Source organism: Periplaneta americana, chromosome 1 (genome assembly GCF_040183065.1).
Source record: "Periplaneta americana isolate PAMFEO1 chromosome 1, P.americana_PAMFEO1_priV1, whole genome shotgun sequence".
Lineage (NCBI taxonomy): Eukaryota > Metazoa > Arthropoda > Insecta > Blattodea > Blattidae > Periplaneta > Periplaneta americana.
The window spans coordinates 61,171,091-61,187,500 of NC_091117.1; the positions used below are offsets into that span (position 1 = coordinate 61,171,091).

The following is a 16,410-nucleotide window of genomic DNA, read 5'->3' on the forward strand; positions in this document are numbered from 1 at the left end:
AAATATCCTTGAGCCTGCACAATTACATCATCATCCCAGTTTTCTTCAGAGTCATTACAAATGATATTTTCAAAGAAAGCAGTCAGTTGTTCTCTGTATTCCTTTACTGTATTTACAAGCCGAGATGTAAAATTCCATCTAGTTGGTGCTACTTTTGGGAGTTTCTTTTTCATAAATTCCTTGAGTTTTTCTGATCTTTTAGGAGATGATGAGAAAAATGCAGCTAAACCCGACAGTGGTTTGAAAAAAATGCGGCATTCTGGAATGGATAAAGTAGTTTGTTGCAAAACTAAATTGAGAACATGGCTATAACAATGGACAAATAGTGCTTGAGGATACTTTTCTTGAACTTTTGTTTTTAAGCCATTAATATTTCCCGCCATAACTGAAGCACCATTGTATGTCTGTGCAATTAACTTATTGCCGACATTGTATTCTGCTATAACACCTTCCACATGCTGAAACAAAGCAGCAGCAGTTTTGCCCGAACTGACATTTGTGAATCCCATAAACCGTTCTTGAACATTGGCAGTACTGTCGACGTATCTTAAAACAGTGGACAATTGACTCTGATTAGAGCAGTCACTTGTTTCATCAACAACAATGGCCACAAAAGGTGCTTCTTCTATTTCAGATTTTATGTTCTTTATCATAACCCCACTTATAGCAAATATTAAGTCATTCTGAATTGCGGGAGAAGTACCACGGAATACTGTTGAACTCTCAAGATGATTGGCAAGTAAATGGTCAAATTCACTTAAGGAACTTAAATATTCAATATAATTTCCTCTATTGTCTGATTCCACACTCTCATTATGACCCCGAAAAGCCAATTCTTGTTTTCCTAGAAAGCAGACTGCGTTAATAAGACGCAGTAAAATCTCCCGATTTTTTTTTCACAAGAGCATTGTGTTGGTTGATGTGTAGAGCTTTTTGCTTATCTAGCTGTAAATCAATTCTTGTCTTCCCAAAGTTTGCAATGTTCATGCTACTATAAATATGAGCTTTAGATTTGTCGTGTTTTAGGACTGCCGTTCGAAGGGAGTTCATATTAGAAAACCCCTCTTTTGACCACACATTGGTTTCGCGGCTAAATAACAAACATGGCCAGCAAAATAGTTTAGACAGTTTAGAACTACCACACAACCAATTCCACTTACCATATGATGTTGAAGTGAAATGGCGTGTGTACTCACGCTATTTTTCTTTTACGTCCACGGACAAATTTAACTCAGGAGTTGGTCTTTCCATTTTCACAATTTCAACTTTCTCGTTGTATGTACGACGGTTAAAAGGCACTTTTAATAAACCTTCTATTACAAGTCATTTTCAACACAAACCTCTCCAGAAACTTGTTCTGCCATATTTTTCACAATATCACTTAATTGGGAAATTAAAAACTTAATAATTCACAATTAATATAACTCTTAGACACTCGAACAAATCACAAATTTAAAATACTGCACTGCAAGAACACAATCACATTAATGAGCTAGCGTACTAAGATTTTGTTGCTTCGCGCCTGCGAAGAAACCGATCACGAGAGCGGTAACTCACCCGCCTACATTGCACGATAGAAACTGAAGGGAGTGGGGGACGGGCAGTTGTGCGACAGGCTACCCTTCGCAGCAGCGGTTTCTCCAGTGATGCCGCCTTGACAACTTGTTTCTTTTCGAGAGCAGAGAGCGCATATAAATCTAACAATTACTTTAATTTTAATTACTGTGGTAAAACTAATACGGTAATACAAAATTATTACATTATGTTATATTATAAACTTTTTCTTTTGTAATTTCCTTGGGCTACTGCCGGTAGCCCTGGTAATCCGCAAAATACGCCCCTGGACGAAGCGGGGTAATGCTGTGAATGAATGTTGATGTCATAAGATGTCATAAGGTCACACACGTGGGTACTCGTATCTCTATTGGCTAGCTCTCACAGCACAAACAATAACATTGGTACACACATATTTACACTACCCTAGTTACAAAATTAGATCACTGTTAATCTCCTGAACTTTTAATCCCTCCATACAGGAAATAATATATGCAGGAGAGCACATGTTTTTTAAACTGACGTTATAACGATAATATTATCTATCTACTTCGCTCCAATAGATGACGCAATAGTAAACACATTTCTTTCACGGTTGATCTCCTGGTTGGAGAACAGTACCAGCATTGGTGGTTGCTTTCATTAGGAAACCATCCATATACAGGGTGGAAGTGAAATAACCTTTGAGATTGAAATGGACGATAGGGTACACTCGAATGAATAGAAAAACCTATATTACAATTTGTGATTAAATGCATGGTTAATTAGAACATTAAGTTTGAAGTTTCAACAAATTGGCAGCATCACTGCTAACACACTTTTTTCATGATGCAGATGTAAGAGGTCGACGAACTCTCGGTAGGTGAGCTGCTCTCTTCATCATTGTTGCCACCAGTTCAAATCGTCCAGTGGCTTAAAATTAGAGGTCTTTAATATTGAATGTACACGAAATTTGACACACGTTTGAAATACGCCAGAGGGATAAATTATTCTTTGTTAGATTTCCTATCAATATGGACAAAAATGACGATCCTACTCGCATTTGGGGAAAACATTTTCTTTTTTTTGTGAAAATAAAAACTGAACTTTCCACCAGTGTGATGAGCTATTTGCTCTGAAAATCTGCAGGACTATTTGAGTTCCACTCTGTGATTGAGGAGGGTATGGAAAAAAAATATAAACATATAGGTAGTCTCCTCACCATATTTCTGGCCTGTTTTCGTTGTCCCTATTGTGTCAATAAGACTATGCTGTACTGTTTTGTCTATTATACTTACAGATATCCTGCATATGCATAATTGTCGCTGGACCTGAATCATCAACTTTACTCACCTTCCTTTCTCTCTCTCTCTCTCTCTCTCTCTCTCTCTCTCTCTCTCGTCAGATGTGCATTTTTCATCCCTTGCAGTGAGAGAATTCCACTTGGCACTGATGTTCGTTTGCCTAAGGTATACATCGACTTTAGAAATGTCAGATTTCTTAATATTTTAGCAAATAATGTTTTTGTCTCATCTGGAAGCTCGTTTGTTACAATCTGTTAAAAAATATATAACTTGTACTCATTATCTAAATAATTTAATAATTATTTGGACATTTATATAGTATAAGTGCACTATACTTTGTATACCTTATGCCATCTTCAGTGTCTGTTTTCTCCTATTTCACATTGACCGACATTTATTATCCTTGCAACGGACAAAATGTAGACTTCAAATTGGGCAAAAGACTTCATTGAGATACGAAATGAAAGCTTAAACATGTGGGTATGTTGCAAATTAAATTATTATTTACAATCGATTATAATTATTTAATTCCATAAATATACAAATACATTCTAATGTGGGGTATGTTTTGATTGGCTGAAGATAAATAATTGCAGTATGTTACATTGTCGTTATGTAGGGGATTATTTTCGCGAAAGAAGTTTTGGAATAGGTTAATTTGTAATGGAATGAAGTCTGCCCAAAATGTTGTTATTGTTTTCTAATGTCAGGTGTTTGACAATAAAATCGTTTGACCTCTTACACTCCAATATTTAGTAACAGGTCTAAATCACAGAGTAATACGTAGATTTAGACCTGTTACTAAATCTACGTATTACTCTGTGAAAAGATTGATTAAATCTACATACTTAGACTTCAACAAACAAAATTTGATAGCACAATCTCAAGGGAAAAAATGGAATTCTCTGCATCACAATCCACAGTTAATTGCCGATTTATCACGAAAATCGTCTGTAGCTGCATTTAGATTGGCAACAGGCCATGATTGTTTGGCCAAACACCTGCATAGAATTGGAATATATCAGTCCCCTAACTGCCCATTGTTCAACTCAAACCAAGAAATGGATTCGGAACACCTCAAAATCTGTGCTTCAGTGGCTGGTCATGATAATATCTTTGAAAAATATTGGAGTGCAAGAGGTCAGATGACTTTATTGTCAAACGCCTGGCATTAGAAAACAACAACATATTTTTCAAAGATATTGTCATGGTCAGCCACTGATGCATTATCTTCTTAAATGTATGGATAGTGATAAATTGTACTGAGATATTCCAGATTTTTGTTGAATAGTAGGAAGTGAATGGTAGCCATTTATGAGAGACATATCAGTTTACCTTATAGCTTGCATTGACACTCATTTCTCAAGGAGTCAGAAGCACGTGACAGTAGTATCTGGTTGAATTGTAGGTCTAAAGCTGATTATGTATTTCCCAATTATGAGAAATGTTGAAACTTCAGTCACCAGTTCCACGAATACTAGATATTCATGCAGCATGATGGAATTATGACAGGTGATTGACTTCATTTCAGTGAATGTACAGATGTCTGCTTAGGAGGCAGTTGTCAAAAATTTGTCTGCTGGGATTCATGACTGAAGGCATGAAAGTGACATTACTGTTTTCTCCTTTTGTCTGTGAAGTGTTTCTACTTGCTCTTTTCCAATACGATAATTTTTTCTTTTCACCTTGTCTTTCACTTTTCCCAGTCCTTCTCCTGCTGTGTTTCTCTTTGGCCGTTGTTCATCTTTTCTTCATTTTGTAATGTTTAATTTTCTAATTTGTGAAATTTCTATCTGATATTGACAAATTAATTCACAGTGCTGTTAAGGAAATAATTAATATTCCTACTGACACCCCAGATGCTATGATATATGCACCAAGAAGACTGCGAGGTTTAGGAGTCTTTAAAGCCCAGCGGGAAGCTTACCTTCAGCATTTAAATATTTGTCAAAGACTTTTACACGTTGACAACCTTCATGTAGCAGTCACTCGGAATCTTCCAAACGAAATTGAACATTGCATCAAACAATTACCAATTACCTTCGATTGCTCTGAACGTATTTCTTCTCAAAAACTGAGAAAAACATTGCGTGAAGATTCTTTTCATCCATGGAGCAAATTGAAAAGTAAAGGTTTGGAAGTTGTTTTCTATTCTCACTGGAAGAGAGGTAATTCGTGGATCTTAACTGAAAAGAGACTTTCGAACAGTCAGTGGACGCAAGCCATTAAGATGAACTGTAATACAATATCTGTACGTACTCTCCCTGGTAGAACTCTTGACTCCCATTGCAGAAGATGCGACGAGCAAGAAACACTTCCTCACATCTTGGGTTTGTGCCATCATGGAGAATTGCTCCGAATCAACAGACATAATACAGTTCGTTCTCTCATCGCAGCTTCAATCCATCAGAATGCTTCCTATGAGGTTTATGAGGAGGTTGGTTGCGTCTCTTCTGATGGCTCTACTAGACGTGCTGATATCATCATAATTGATTGGTAGAAGGATAAGGGTGTCATTCTTGATCCCACAGTCCGTTTCGAGATGCATGAGCAACAGTCACAAGAGGTGTGTCATGAAAAACAAGTCATATATGAACCTTGTTGTCAGCAGCTCGAAGCACAATACCACATCACACATTGGACAGTTTTTGGGCTCATGTTCGGTGCCCGTGGTATGATCCCACGAGAAACTTTAAATCAACTTAAACAATTTAAAATTTCTGATGCAACGATTATGCCATAGGATCTCATGTGTTAAAATCATCCTTAGCTATAATTAGTAATCATTTGTACCCAAGTAACTTTTATTGGAAATGATTTCCTATGTTTTCTTATCATTTATCTTACTGTTTTTTTTTTTCAAATTGTCACATAATTGTTTTTAATCATTGTTCATTGTGAATTGATTAGTTGGCCGATCTATCGAACCCTTATTAAGGGCGGCTTTTTTTTTTAAATATTTCTAACAATCTAGTTGAATATTTTTCCTTTGGCATTCTTCATTTGCTTTGTCTTGTTTATGTATTTCATGATGTCTTTGTTGCATTGTTGATTTGAAACATAGAGATATTGCAGCTATAACATTGCTTTTGTTTGCAGGCTGATTCCTTGGATAGATGGTAGTATGCTGCTGGAGTGCCTGGCAGTGATGTTTCATTCATGTCGCAGATTGCTGTGATCATATTTGCAGCACTGTCCTGGTGGCATGATACAGCTGGACACGTAAAGAGTTGCAATGTGAGGACAAGACAGGATTGAAAGAGTGAGTAGTTTAGTTAAATAATACAAGTTTATTTCATGAAACGTATTAAACACTTTAATTGCACTGTAAATACGTGTATTTATACACACATAAAAATTGTCAAAGGAACAGATGATTTTATTAATAAAATTCTTTCCAAATCCAAATAAGTACTAAGAATTGGGCACATATAAGTGAGTTATTCATTTATCTATGCACCAGGCACCATAGCAACCAATGTTTTGTTTTGTTTACATTATTACATTAGAATTTCTTATTTTAGTATGTCAGATAGGGTGATTAGTTCATTCACAATGGAGAATTCGGGTTACTTCAACTGTTTAAAACATTAAAAAATAATAGAAATGAATGCTCAATGCCGTCGTTTAAGCTGTGATGACATGTTTAGAGCAATTGGTATAATTTAAAATGTTGGAACACAAGCTGACGCAGTGCGGGATCTGAATACTGGAAGAGGTGTAATATCCAGAATGTGGAGTCGATATCATGAATTTGGTAGTCCAGAAGAACAACATCCAGGTAAACCGAGAGTTACAACTGCTACACAGACAGATTTCTGTGCCTCAGAGTCTTGAGAGAAAGGATTTCAACTGCAAGCATGTTAAGAAGTGCTTTGCAGAATGTGGGAATGTGGTTGTATCAACCCAGACCATTAGAAACATATTGCACGAGAGAGATCTTAATGCCCGTCGCCCATTGAGGTGTCCAGGTATTCGAGAGATTAGAGACTGAAATATTTTAGGTAGTCAGAAAAAGGTCTAGTGAAAAAAGTGCAACGGATTTGATTGATTTTACATGTGATTACTAGTTAACATGCGGGATACTTCTGTGAAAAGGGCGGGTCTTAGAGCACCTTCATTCTCCCTTTGTAGAAAAAAATCTGACAAGTGTCTGTATTGGAAAGTCAAAATGATCATTTTTCGAAACTATGCCGGCCTCTACCGTCCATATGGCTGGGGGCAGAGAGTTGTCCCTTGCACCACAGATAGAGTTCGAGGAGGTCTATTCGCCCCACTTATCAGCTTTTTTCTCACTACACATACGGCGGAGTTATGGCTGCGAGAATGTTCTTTTTCTCGAAAATCAGCTTGTGTCCGCGATTCCTCTCCGTCCAAACGCAAGGGGATACAGAGTTGTCCTTTACACTAAAGATAGAGTCCAAGGAGCTCTATTCAACGCACTCATCGGATTTCTTCTCACTACACGTACTGTGGAGTTTTGACGGCAAGAATGTCGGCGGAATGGTGGTCCTTCCCCCTTTTTTGGTCGAAAATCAGCTTGTGTTCGCGATTTCCATTTTGACGCTATCGTGTAAGAAGTAAGTCAAGAGACAATACAGGACCCATCCCGTTCCTCGGTAAGGCCATTATTTCCAGAATTAGGGACTGAAAGATTTTAAGTACATGCGAGCATGCTGCAGTTAAAAGGGCGGGTCTCTGAGCAGCTTCGTTCTCCTTGTGTAGAGAAAATTCTGTTTTGGAAGGTCAAAATGACCTTTTTCGAAATGTTGCCGGCCTCTCCCATCCAAACGCACGGGGATAGAGAGTTGTCCTTTATACTGAAGATAGAGTTCGAGGAGCTGAATTGAACGCACTCATTGGCTATGTTCTCACTACACGTACTGCGGAGTTATGGCGGCTAGAATGTCGGCTTTTTTTCTCGAAAATCAGAAAGTGTTCGCGATTGCCATTTTGATGCTATTGTGTAAGAAGTAAGTCAAGAGGGAATACTGGGCCACATCCCGTTCCTCGGTATGGCCGTTATTTCCGGAATTAGAAACTCAAGTTTTTCAGGTACCCGAAAATTAAGGCTAGAAAATAATGCGACGGATTTGCGGGATTTTAGTGGTGATTATTAGGGAACATGCGGGGATGCTACACTTAAAAGGGAGGGCCTCTGAGCCGCTTCGTTCTCCTGGTGTAGAAAAAAGTCTGTTTTGGAAGGTCAAAATGACCATTTTTTTAAATTTTGCCAGCCTCTCCCGTCCAAGCAAGTATTTCTGGTGCCCGAAAATTAAGGCTAGATAAAAGTGCGACGGATTTGCGGGATTTTAGCGGCGATTATTAGGGAACATGCGGGGATGCTACAGTTAAAAGGGCGAGCCTCTGAGCAGCTTCGTTCTCCTTGTGTAGAAAAAAGTCTGTTTTGGAAGGTCAAAATGACCATTTTTTTATATTTTGCCGGCCTCTCCCGTCCAAACCCAGGGGGATAGAGAGTTGTCCTTCATACTGAAGATAGAGTTCGACGAGCTGTATTCAACGCACTAATCGGCTTTGTTCTCACTACACATACTGCGGAGTTATGGCGGCTAGAATGTCGGCTGATTTTCTCGAAAATCAGAAAGTGTTCACGATTGTCATTTTGAAGCTATCGTGTAAGAACAGTAGCTAAACCAATGTGACATTCTGCAGCAATTTGCCTCTGTGTCATAGAAGAATGCTCTGCTAATGTTATAATTTTAGACCATTTTCGTGGAGTTGTATCCATTTGTGAAGACGACATAATGTACACAGGATTGCAGTATTAAGTCTTCAACACAACTGAAATGCTTATAAGTACAAAACGACAGGCAAAATGTCACATATTATAAAAAAAATAATGACAGACCTTGAACAATGGAATTACACGTACTACAGATGTCAATTAAAGCGGTATGAGCAGCTGTGAGGCCAACAATGACAGAAAATGTAAAAATATGTCGTGTTCGGATTAATTTGCACGCTACTGTATTTTTATTGTGATCAGGAGTTTAACCCAAATGCGTTTCTTTCTCAGCAACATGCATATTGTAATAGCCTAATTGAACTAATTGTAGATAAACAAGCATAATACTGTTCTTTATTCATGATGTTATAAACTTAACGCGTAAATAATAGTATAAACAAATCATAAACTTAACGCGTAAATATTAGTATCAAGTAATCCACAGAAAGCGTGTTTTAAAAGATTTTATGTAGTGTAATATACCCCAAATCCTATCGTTCATCAAAGATCTTTATTGAAATATTTTATCATAATATTCTTTGTCAAAGAACTTTGATAATGTAATAGCAACCTCACAGAGACTGTATTTTCTTTGCGATGCACTTTATTTGGACTCATCTTAAAAAACAGAAATCAAATGTTTGAAACAGTAGCTGATCGTTGATCGAACCGTACACACAAGCACAAACCCGCGTCAACTCAATTCATAAGTAACTGATAGAAGCGGAATCTTGGGCTCATGCTTTGATACAAACAAGTTCACCGCACTAAACCACTCCACAAGCAATCTGCCGCTTCGTTCTCCTTGTGTAGAAAAAAGTCTGTTTTGGAAGGTCAAAATGACCTTTTTTTGAAATATTGCCGGCCTTTTCCGTCCAAACACAGGGTGATAGAGAGTTGTCCTTTATACTGAAGATAGAGTTCGACGAGCTGTATACAACGCACTCATCAGCTTTGTTCTCACTACACGTACTGCGGAGATATGGCGGCTGGAATGTCCCCTTTTTTTTCTCGGAAATCAGAAAGTGTTCGCGATTGCCATTTTGATGCTATCGTTTAAGAAGTAACTGAAGGGGGAATACAGGGCCGCATACCATCCCTCGGTATGGCTATTATTTCCCGGAATAAGAGACTCCAATATTTACAGGTACGCAAAAATTAAGGCTAGAAAAAAGTGCTACGGATTAGCTGGAATTTAGCTGTGATTATCAAGGAATATGCGGGGATGCTACAGTTAAAAGGGCGGGCCTCTGAGCCGCTTCGTTCTCCATGTGTAGAAAAAAGTCTGTTTTAGAAGGTCAAAATGACAATTTTTTTAAATTTTGCCGGCCTCTCCCGTCCGAACACAGGGGGATAGAGACTTGTCCATTATACTGAAGATATATTTCGAGGAGTTGTATTCAACGCAGTCATTGGCTTTGTTCTCACTACACGTACTGCGCAGTTATGGCGGCTAGAATGTCGGCGGATTTTCTCGAAAATCAGAAAATGTTCGCGATTGCCATTTTGATGCTATCGTGTAAGAAGTAAGTCAAGGCGGAATACAGGGCTGCAACCCGTTCCTCGGTATGGCCATTATTTCCGGAATTACAGACTCAAATATTTTAGGTACCCAAAAACAGGGACTGGAAAAAAGCGCGACGAATTTGCTGGATTTTTGCGGTGATTACTAAGGAAGATGCGGGGATGCTACAGTTAAATGGGCAGGCCTCTGAGCCGCTTTGTTCTCCTTGTGTAGAAAAAAAGTCTGTTTTGGAAGGTCAAAATGACCATTCTTTTTTTTATTTTGCCGGCCCCTTCCGTCCAGTCGCTCGGGGATAGAGAGTTGTCCTTTATACTGAAGATAGAGTTGGACGAGCTGTATTCAACGCACTCATTGGCAAGCAGCTTGTTACGAAAGCTAACAAAAAGTCTGTTTTAGTAGGTCAAAATGACCATTTTTTCAAATTTTGCCGGTCTCTCCCGTCCAAATGCGCGGGGATAGAGAGTTGTCCTCTATACTGAAAATTGAGTTCGAAGAGGTCAAATAAGTCAAATACAGGTCAAATAGGTCAAATAGAGGTAAAATTGGTCAAATAGAGGTCAAAGTGGTAAAATAGAGGTCAAATAGATCAAAGAATGGTCAAATAGGATAAAGAGACGTCAAATAATTCAAATATGTCAAATAGAGATCAAATAGGTCAAGTAAGACATATAGAGCTCAAATAGGTCCAATAGAGGTAAAATAGATCAAATAGAGTTAAAATGGGTCAAATGGAGGTCAAAGAGAGGTTAAATAGTTCAAATAGAGATCAAATAGGTCAAATAGAGGTCAAATAGGAGTCAAAGAGAAATCAAATAGGTGAAATGGAGGTCAAAGAGATGAAATAGAGTTCAATTAGGTCAAATAGAGGTCAAATCGGTTAAATAGAGGTTAAATCGGTCAAATAGAGGTAAAATATGTAAAATGGAGGTCAGATAGGTCTAATAGAGGTCAAAATGGTCAAATAGATCAAATGGAGGTCAAATGGGTCAAATAGAGTACAAATAGTTCGTATAGACGTCAAATAGGTGAAATAGAGGTCATATAGTTCAAAGAGAGGTCAAATAGGTCAAAGAGAGTTCAAATAGTTCAAATATGACAAAGAGAGATCAAATAGGTCAACTAGAGGTCACATAGGTCAGATAGAGGTCAAATAGTTCAAATAGAGGTGAAATAGACCACATAGGTCAAATAGAGGTAAAATAGTTCAAATAGATGTCAAATAGGTCAAATGGAGGACAAATAGAGGTCAAATGGTTCAAATAGAGGTCAAATAGAAACCAAATAGGTGAAATAGAGGTCAAAAGGTGAAATAGAGATCAAATAGGACAAATGGAAGTGAAATAGAGGTCAAATCAATCAAATAGAAGTCAAATAGGTCAAATAGAGGTCAACTATGTCAAGTAGAGTTCAAAAAGGTCAAATAGATGTCAAATAGAGTTCAAATAAATCAAAAAGAGGTCAAATAGTTTAAATAGTTCAAATAGTGGAGAAATAGGTCAAATAGAGGTCAAAAATATCAAATAGAGGTGAAATAGTTCAAATAGAAGTCAAATAGATCAAGTAGAGGTGAAATAGGTCAAATGGAGGTCAAAGAGATCAAATGGAGGTAAAATAGAGGTCAAATAGGTCAAATATAAATCAAATAGGTGAAAAAGAGGTCAAATAGGTGAAATAGAGATCAAATAGAGGTCAAATAGCTCCAATAGTTCAAAAGAGTTCAAATAGGGCAAATAGAGGTAAACTAGCTCAAATATAGGTCGAAAAGGTCAAATAGATGTAAAATAGAGTTCAATTAGGTTAAATAGTCCAAATAGAGGTCAAATAGGTCAAATAGAGGTCAAATAGTGGTCAAATACATCAAATAGAGTTCAAATATAGGTCAGATAGTTCGAATAGAGGTCAAATAGATCAAATTGAGATCAAATAGGTCAAATAGAGGTGAAATATGTAAAATCGAGATCAAATAGCGGTCAAATAGGTCAAATAGTGTTCAAATAGGTCAAATAGGACAAATAGAGGTCAATTAGGACAAATAGAGGCAATTAGAAATCAAATAGGTGAAATAGAAGTCAAATAGGTGAAATAGTGATCAAATAGGTCAAATAGGTCAAATAGAGTTCAACTAGGTCAAATAAAGGTCAGGTAGATGACAAATAGGTCAAATAGGGTTAAAATAGTTGTCAAATAGGTGAAATAGAGGTCAAATAGTTCAAATAGTGTTCACATAGGTCACATGGTACAAATAGAGGTCAAATTGAGGTGAAATAGACGTCAGATAGATAAAATAGAGATCACATAGGTTAAATAGATGTCAAATAGTTTAAATATAGGTCAAATAGGTCAAATAGAGGTCAACTATATCAAATAGATTTCAAATAAAGTTCAAACAAATCAAATAGAGGTGTAAAGGGTTAAATAGTTCAACTGGAGTTCAAATATGTCAAATAGAGGTCAAATATGTCAAATACAGGGCAAATAATTCAAATAGAGGTCAAATAGATCAAATAAAGGTCAAATAGGTCAAATAGAGGTGAAATAGTTTAAATGGAGGTCAAATAGATAAAATAGAGGTCAAATAGGTCAAAGAGAGGTCAAATAGAGGTGAAATAGGAGAAATAGGTAAAATAGAGGTGAAATAGGTCAAATGGAGGTCAAGTTGATCAAATAAGGGTCAAATAGGTCAAATAGTGTTCAAATATGTCAAATAGAGTTCAAATATGTCAAATAGAGGTCAAATAGTTCAAATAGAGGTCAAATAGAGATCAAATAGGCCAAATAGATACCAAATAGAGGTGAAATAGGTCAAATGGAGGTCAAATAGGTCAAATAAATGTCAAATAAGTCAAATGGAGGTCAAATAGGTCAAAGATGTCAAATAGAGTTGTAATAGGTCAAATGGAGGTCAAGTTGATCAAATAAAGGTCAAATAGTTCAAATAGGGATCAAATAACGTTCAAAGAGGTCAAATAGACGTCAAATCAAATATGTGAAATAGAGGTCAAATAGGTGAAATAGATATCAAATAGGTCAAATAGTGATCAAATAGGTCAAAAGAGGTCAAATAGTGGTCAACTGGGTCAAATAGAGATGAAATACGCGACAAATAGGTGAAATAGTTCAAATGTCCAATGGAGGTCAGATAGTTCAAATAGAGGTGAAATAGTTCATTAGAGGTCAAATAGAGGTCAAATTTGTCAACTAGAGGTGAAAAAGGTCAAATGGAGGTCAAAGAGATCAAATGGAGGTCAAATTGTGGTCAAATAGAGGTGAAAGAGATCAAATGGAGGTCAAATATTGGTCATATAGAGGTCAAATAGTCCAAATAGAAATCAAATAGGTGAAATAGAAGTCAAATGGGTGAAATGGAGATCAAATAGTTCAAATGGAGGTCAAATAGTTCAAAAAGAGCTCAAATGGTCAAATAGAGGTCAACTGGGTCAAATAGAGTTCGAAAAGGTCAAATAGGGTTCAAATACGTTAAATAGTTCAAATAGAGGTTAAATAGGCCAAATACAGGTCAAATAGGTCAAATAGAGTTCAAATTGGTAAAATAGAGTTGAAATATGTCAAATTGATGTCAAATATATCAAATAGAGTTCAAATAGTTCAAATAGAGGTCAAATAGTTCAAATTGAGGTTAAATAGATCAAATAGAGGTCAAATGGGTAAAATAGAGTTGAAATAGGTAAAATCGAGGTCAAATAGATGAAATAGAGGTCAAATAGTTCACATAGAGGTCAAATAGGTGAAATAGGGATCAAATAGGACAAATAGAGGTCAAATAGGTGAAATAGAGATCAAATAGGTAAAATAGAAGTCAACTAGGTAAAATAGAAGTCAAATAGTTGACAAATAGGTCAAATATGGTTCAAATAGTGGTCAAATAGGTGAAATAGAGGTCAAATAGGTCAAATAGAGTTCAAATAGGTCAAATTGAGTTCAAATAGATCAAAGAGAGGTCAAGTAGGTCAAATAGAGGTCAAATAGACGTCAAATAGATCAAATAGAGGTCAAATAGGTTAAATAGAGGTCAAATAGGTTAAATAGAGGTCAAATAGGTCAAATAGAGGTCAAATAGTTCAAATAGAGGTCAAATAGTTCAAATAGTGGTCAAATATGTCAAATAGAGGTCAAATTGGTAAATAGGAAAATAAATATATAAATAAATAAATAATTATTTTTAAAAAGAAATATTTGAAAATTTTTTTCAAATTAAACAAATTTCTTTTTTATATTTATTAAAATTTTTTCTCTAAATTTGTTTTTGAAATTCTTTCCATTTTATTATTTGTTTTTAAATTTTTAAATTTGCTTTTAAATTTTTATTTTAAATGTTTTGAATTTGTTCCCTTTCAATTTTTTAAATTTTTTGAAATATTTTTTTCTTTTAATTTTTTGAAATTTTTTCAAGATATATTTTGGAAAATTTTTATTTTTGTTTTTTTGAAAATTTTTTTTTCATAAATTTTTTTCAAAATTTTTTTGAAAAAATATTTAAAAAATTTTTTTGAACTTTTTTTTTTTCAAAATATTTTTTCAAAATTTTTTTTTGAAATTTTTTTTAAAATGTTTTTTTATTTTTTTATATATTTTTTTCAAATTTGTTCTTTTATTTTTTTAGTTTTTGAAATTATTTCTTAATTTTTTTATTAAAAAAATTTTAAATTTTTTTTTTTAATTTTTCTGAAAATGATTTTTTGAAAATTTTCTTTGAAACTTTATCTTTAAATTTTTTGAACGTTTTTTTAGAAGTTTTTGTTGAAAAAAATATTTTCAAATATTTTTTAAATTTTTTTAAAACTCTTTTTCAAAGTTTTTTTTTTTTTCAAATTTTTTTTTGAAAATTATTTTTTTTTTTCAAATTTTTTTAAAAATTCATTCATTCATTCATTTATTTATTTATAGGTGTTTTGTGTGGTGGCGACTGGAGGAGCAGAAACTTCCGTGAGACCAGTGAGCAATACTGTCTAATAGGACATCAGAAGTGAAGAATTCGAAGAGGACATTATTATGAAAGAATGTACAGCGCATGTATAACTTATTACTTATATGTGCAAGTATATAGATGAGGCCTAAGTGGGAAAGATAAATGAGATGAATTATGAGATTACAGGTAACTTACTTTAGAAAGAGGTCACTGCGACCATAACATCTTTGTGCAAATCTCGAGCTAGATGCATTCTCTACTTATGCCAGCTGATTGCACTTCCGACTTGGCATTGTAGGTGAAAAATTGTTTTTGCGTAATTTTACGATAAGATTTTTTTAAATGTATAGGCTATATATTATATCTGTATTTTGTGTGTTACGTCATGTATATATTTGTCTAAGTTTTTTTGGTGTATTATTTGTTATATTTCTTGTATTTTTTTCATAAGTTTTCATGTATTATTTGTTATATTTCTTCTACAATATCTTTCTCCTTTAATTTCTTTGTCTTTCTTGGATAAATTTTCAGTTAAACTTTCTATATATTGTATTTTTTCTGGAACTTTGAATTTGCCGTTAGGTGTTACTTGGTTCACCTGAAAACTTTTTCCCGCCAATAAATTTTATATATAAACGAGTTGTCCAGATAGACACACAGACAGATAGAATTGCACAGAGAGAGAATTGATAGGACTAGAAAGATAGAATAGGATAGAATAGATAGATAGAATAGGATAGAAAAGATAGATAGAATAGGATATAATAGATAGATATAATAGGATAGAATAGATAGAAATAGGATAAAATAGATAGTTAGAATAGGATAGAATAGATAGATAGAATAGGATAGAATAGATAGATTAGATAGATAATAGGTTAGAATAGATAGATAGAAAAGGATAGAATAGATAGAACAGATAGATAGAATAGGATAGAATAGATAGATAGAATAGATAGAATACATAGATAGACTAGGATAGAATAGATAGAATAGGATAGAATAGATAGAATTGATAGAAAAGATAGAAGAGAATAGGATAGAATAGATAGATAGAATAGGGTTTTTTTATTGGGTTATTTTACGACGCTGTATCAACATCCAGGTTATTTAGCGTCTGAATGAAATGAAGGTGATAATGTCAGGGAAATGAGTCCGGGGTCCAACACCGAAAGTTACCCAGCATTTGCTCATATTGGGTTGAGGGAAAACACCGGAAAAAAACTCAACCAGGTAACTTGCCCTGACAGGGATTTGAACTCGGTCACTTAGTTTCGCGGCAAGACTCGCTGACAGTTACTCCAAAGGTGTGGACGATATAATAGGAAAGAATAGATAGATAGAATAGGATAGAATTGATAGAATAGGATAGAAC

The 16,410-nt window shown here is 35.1% G+C and overlaps 1 protein-coding gene across 1 annotated transcript in view; it reads left to right on the plus strand.

Moving 5' to 3' along the window:
- Positions 1–16,410, plus strand: part of LOC138696310 (poly [ADP-ribose] polymerase tankyrase-1-like) — a 106,051-nt gene that overhangs the window by 13,318 nt on the left and 76,323 nt on the right. Inside the window, exons 2-3 of the mRNA XM_069821100.1 lie at positions 5,937–6,099; positions 15,014–15,128. Of these exons, the coding sequence (XP_069677201.1) occupies positions 15,119–15,128 (10 nt within the window). The 5' untranslated portion in view covers positions 5,937–6,099; positions 15,014–15,118. The remainder of the gene's footprint in view (positions 1–5,936; positions 6,100–15,013; positions 15,129–16,410) is intronic.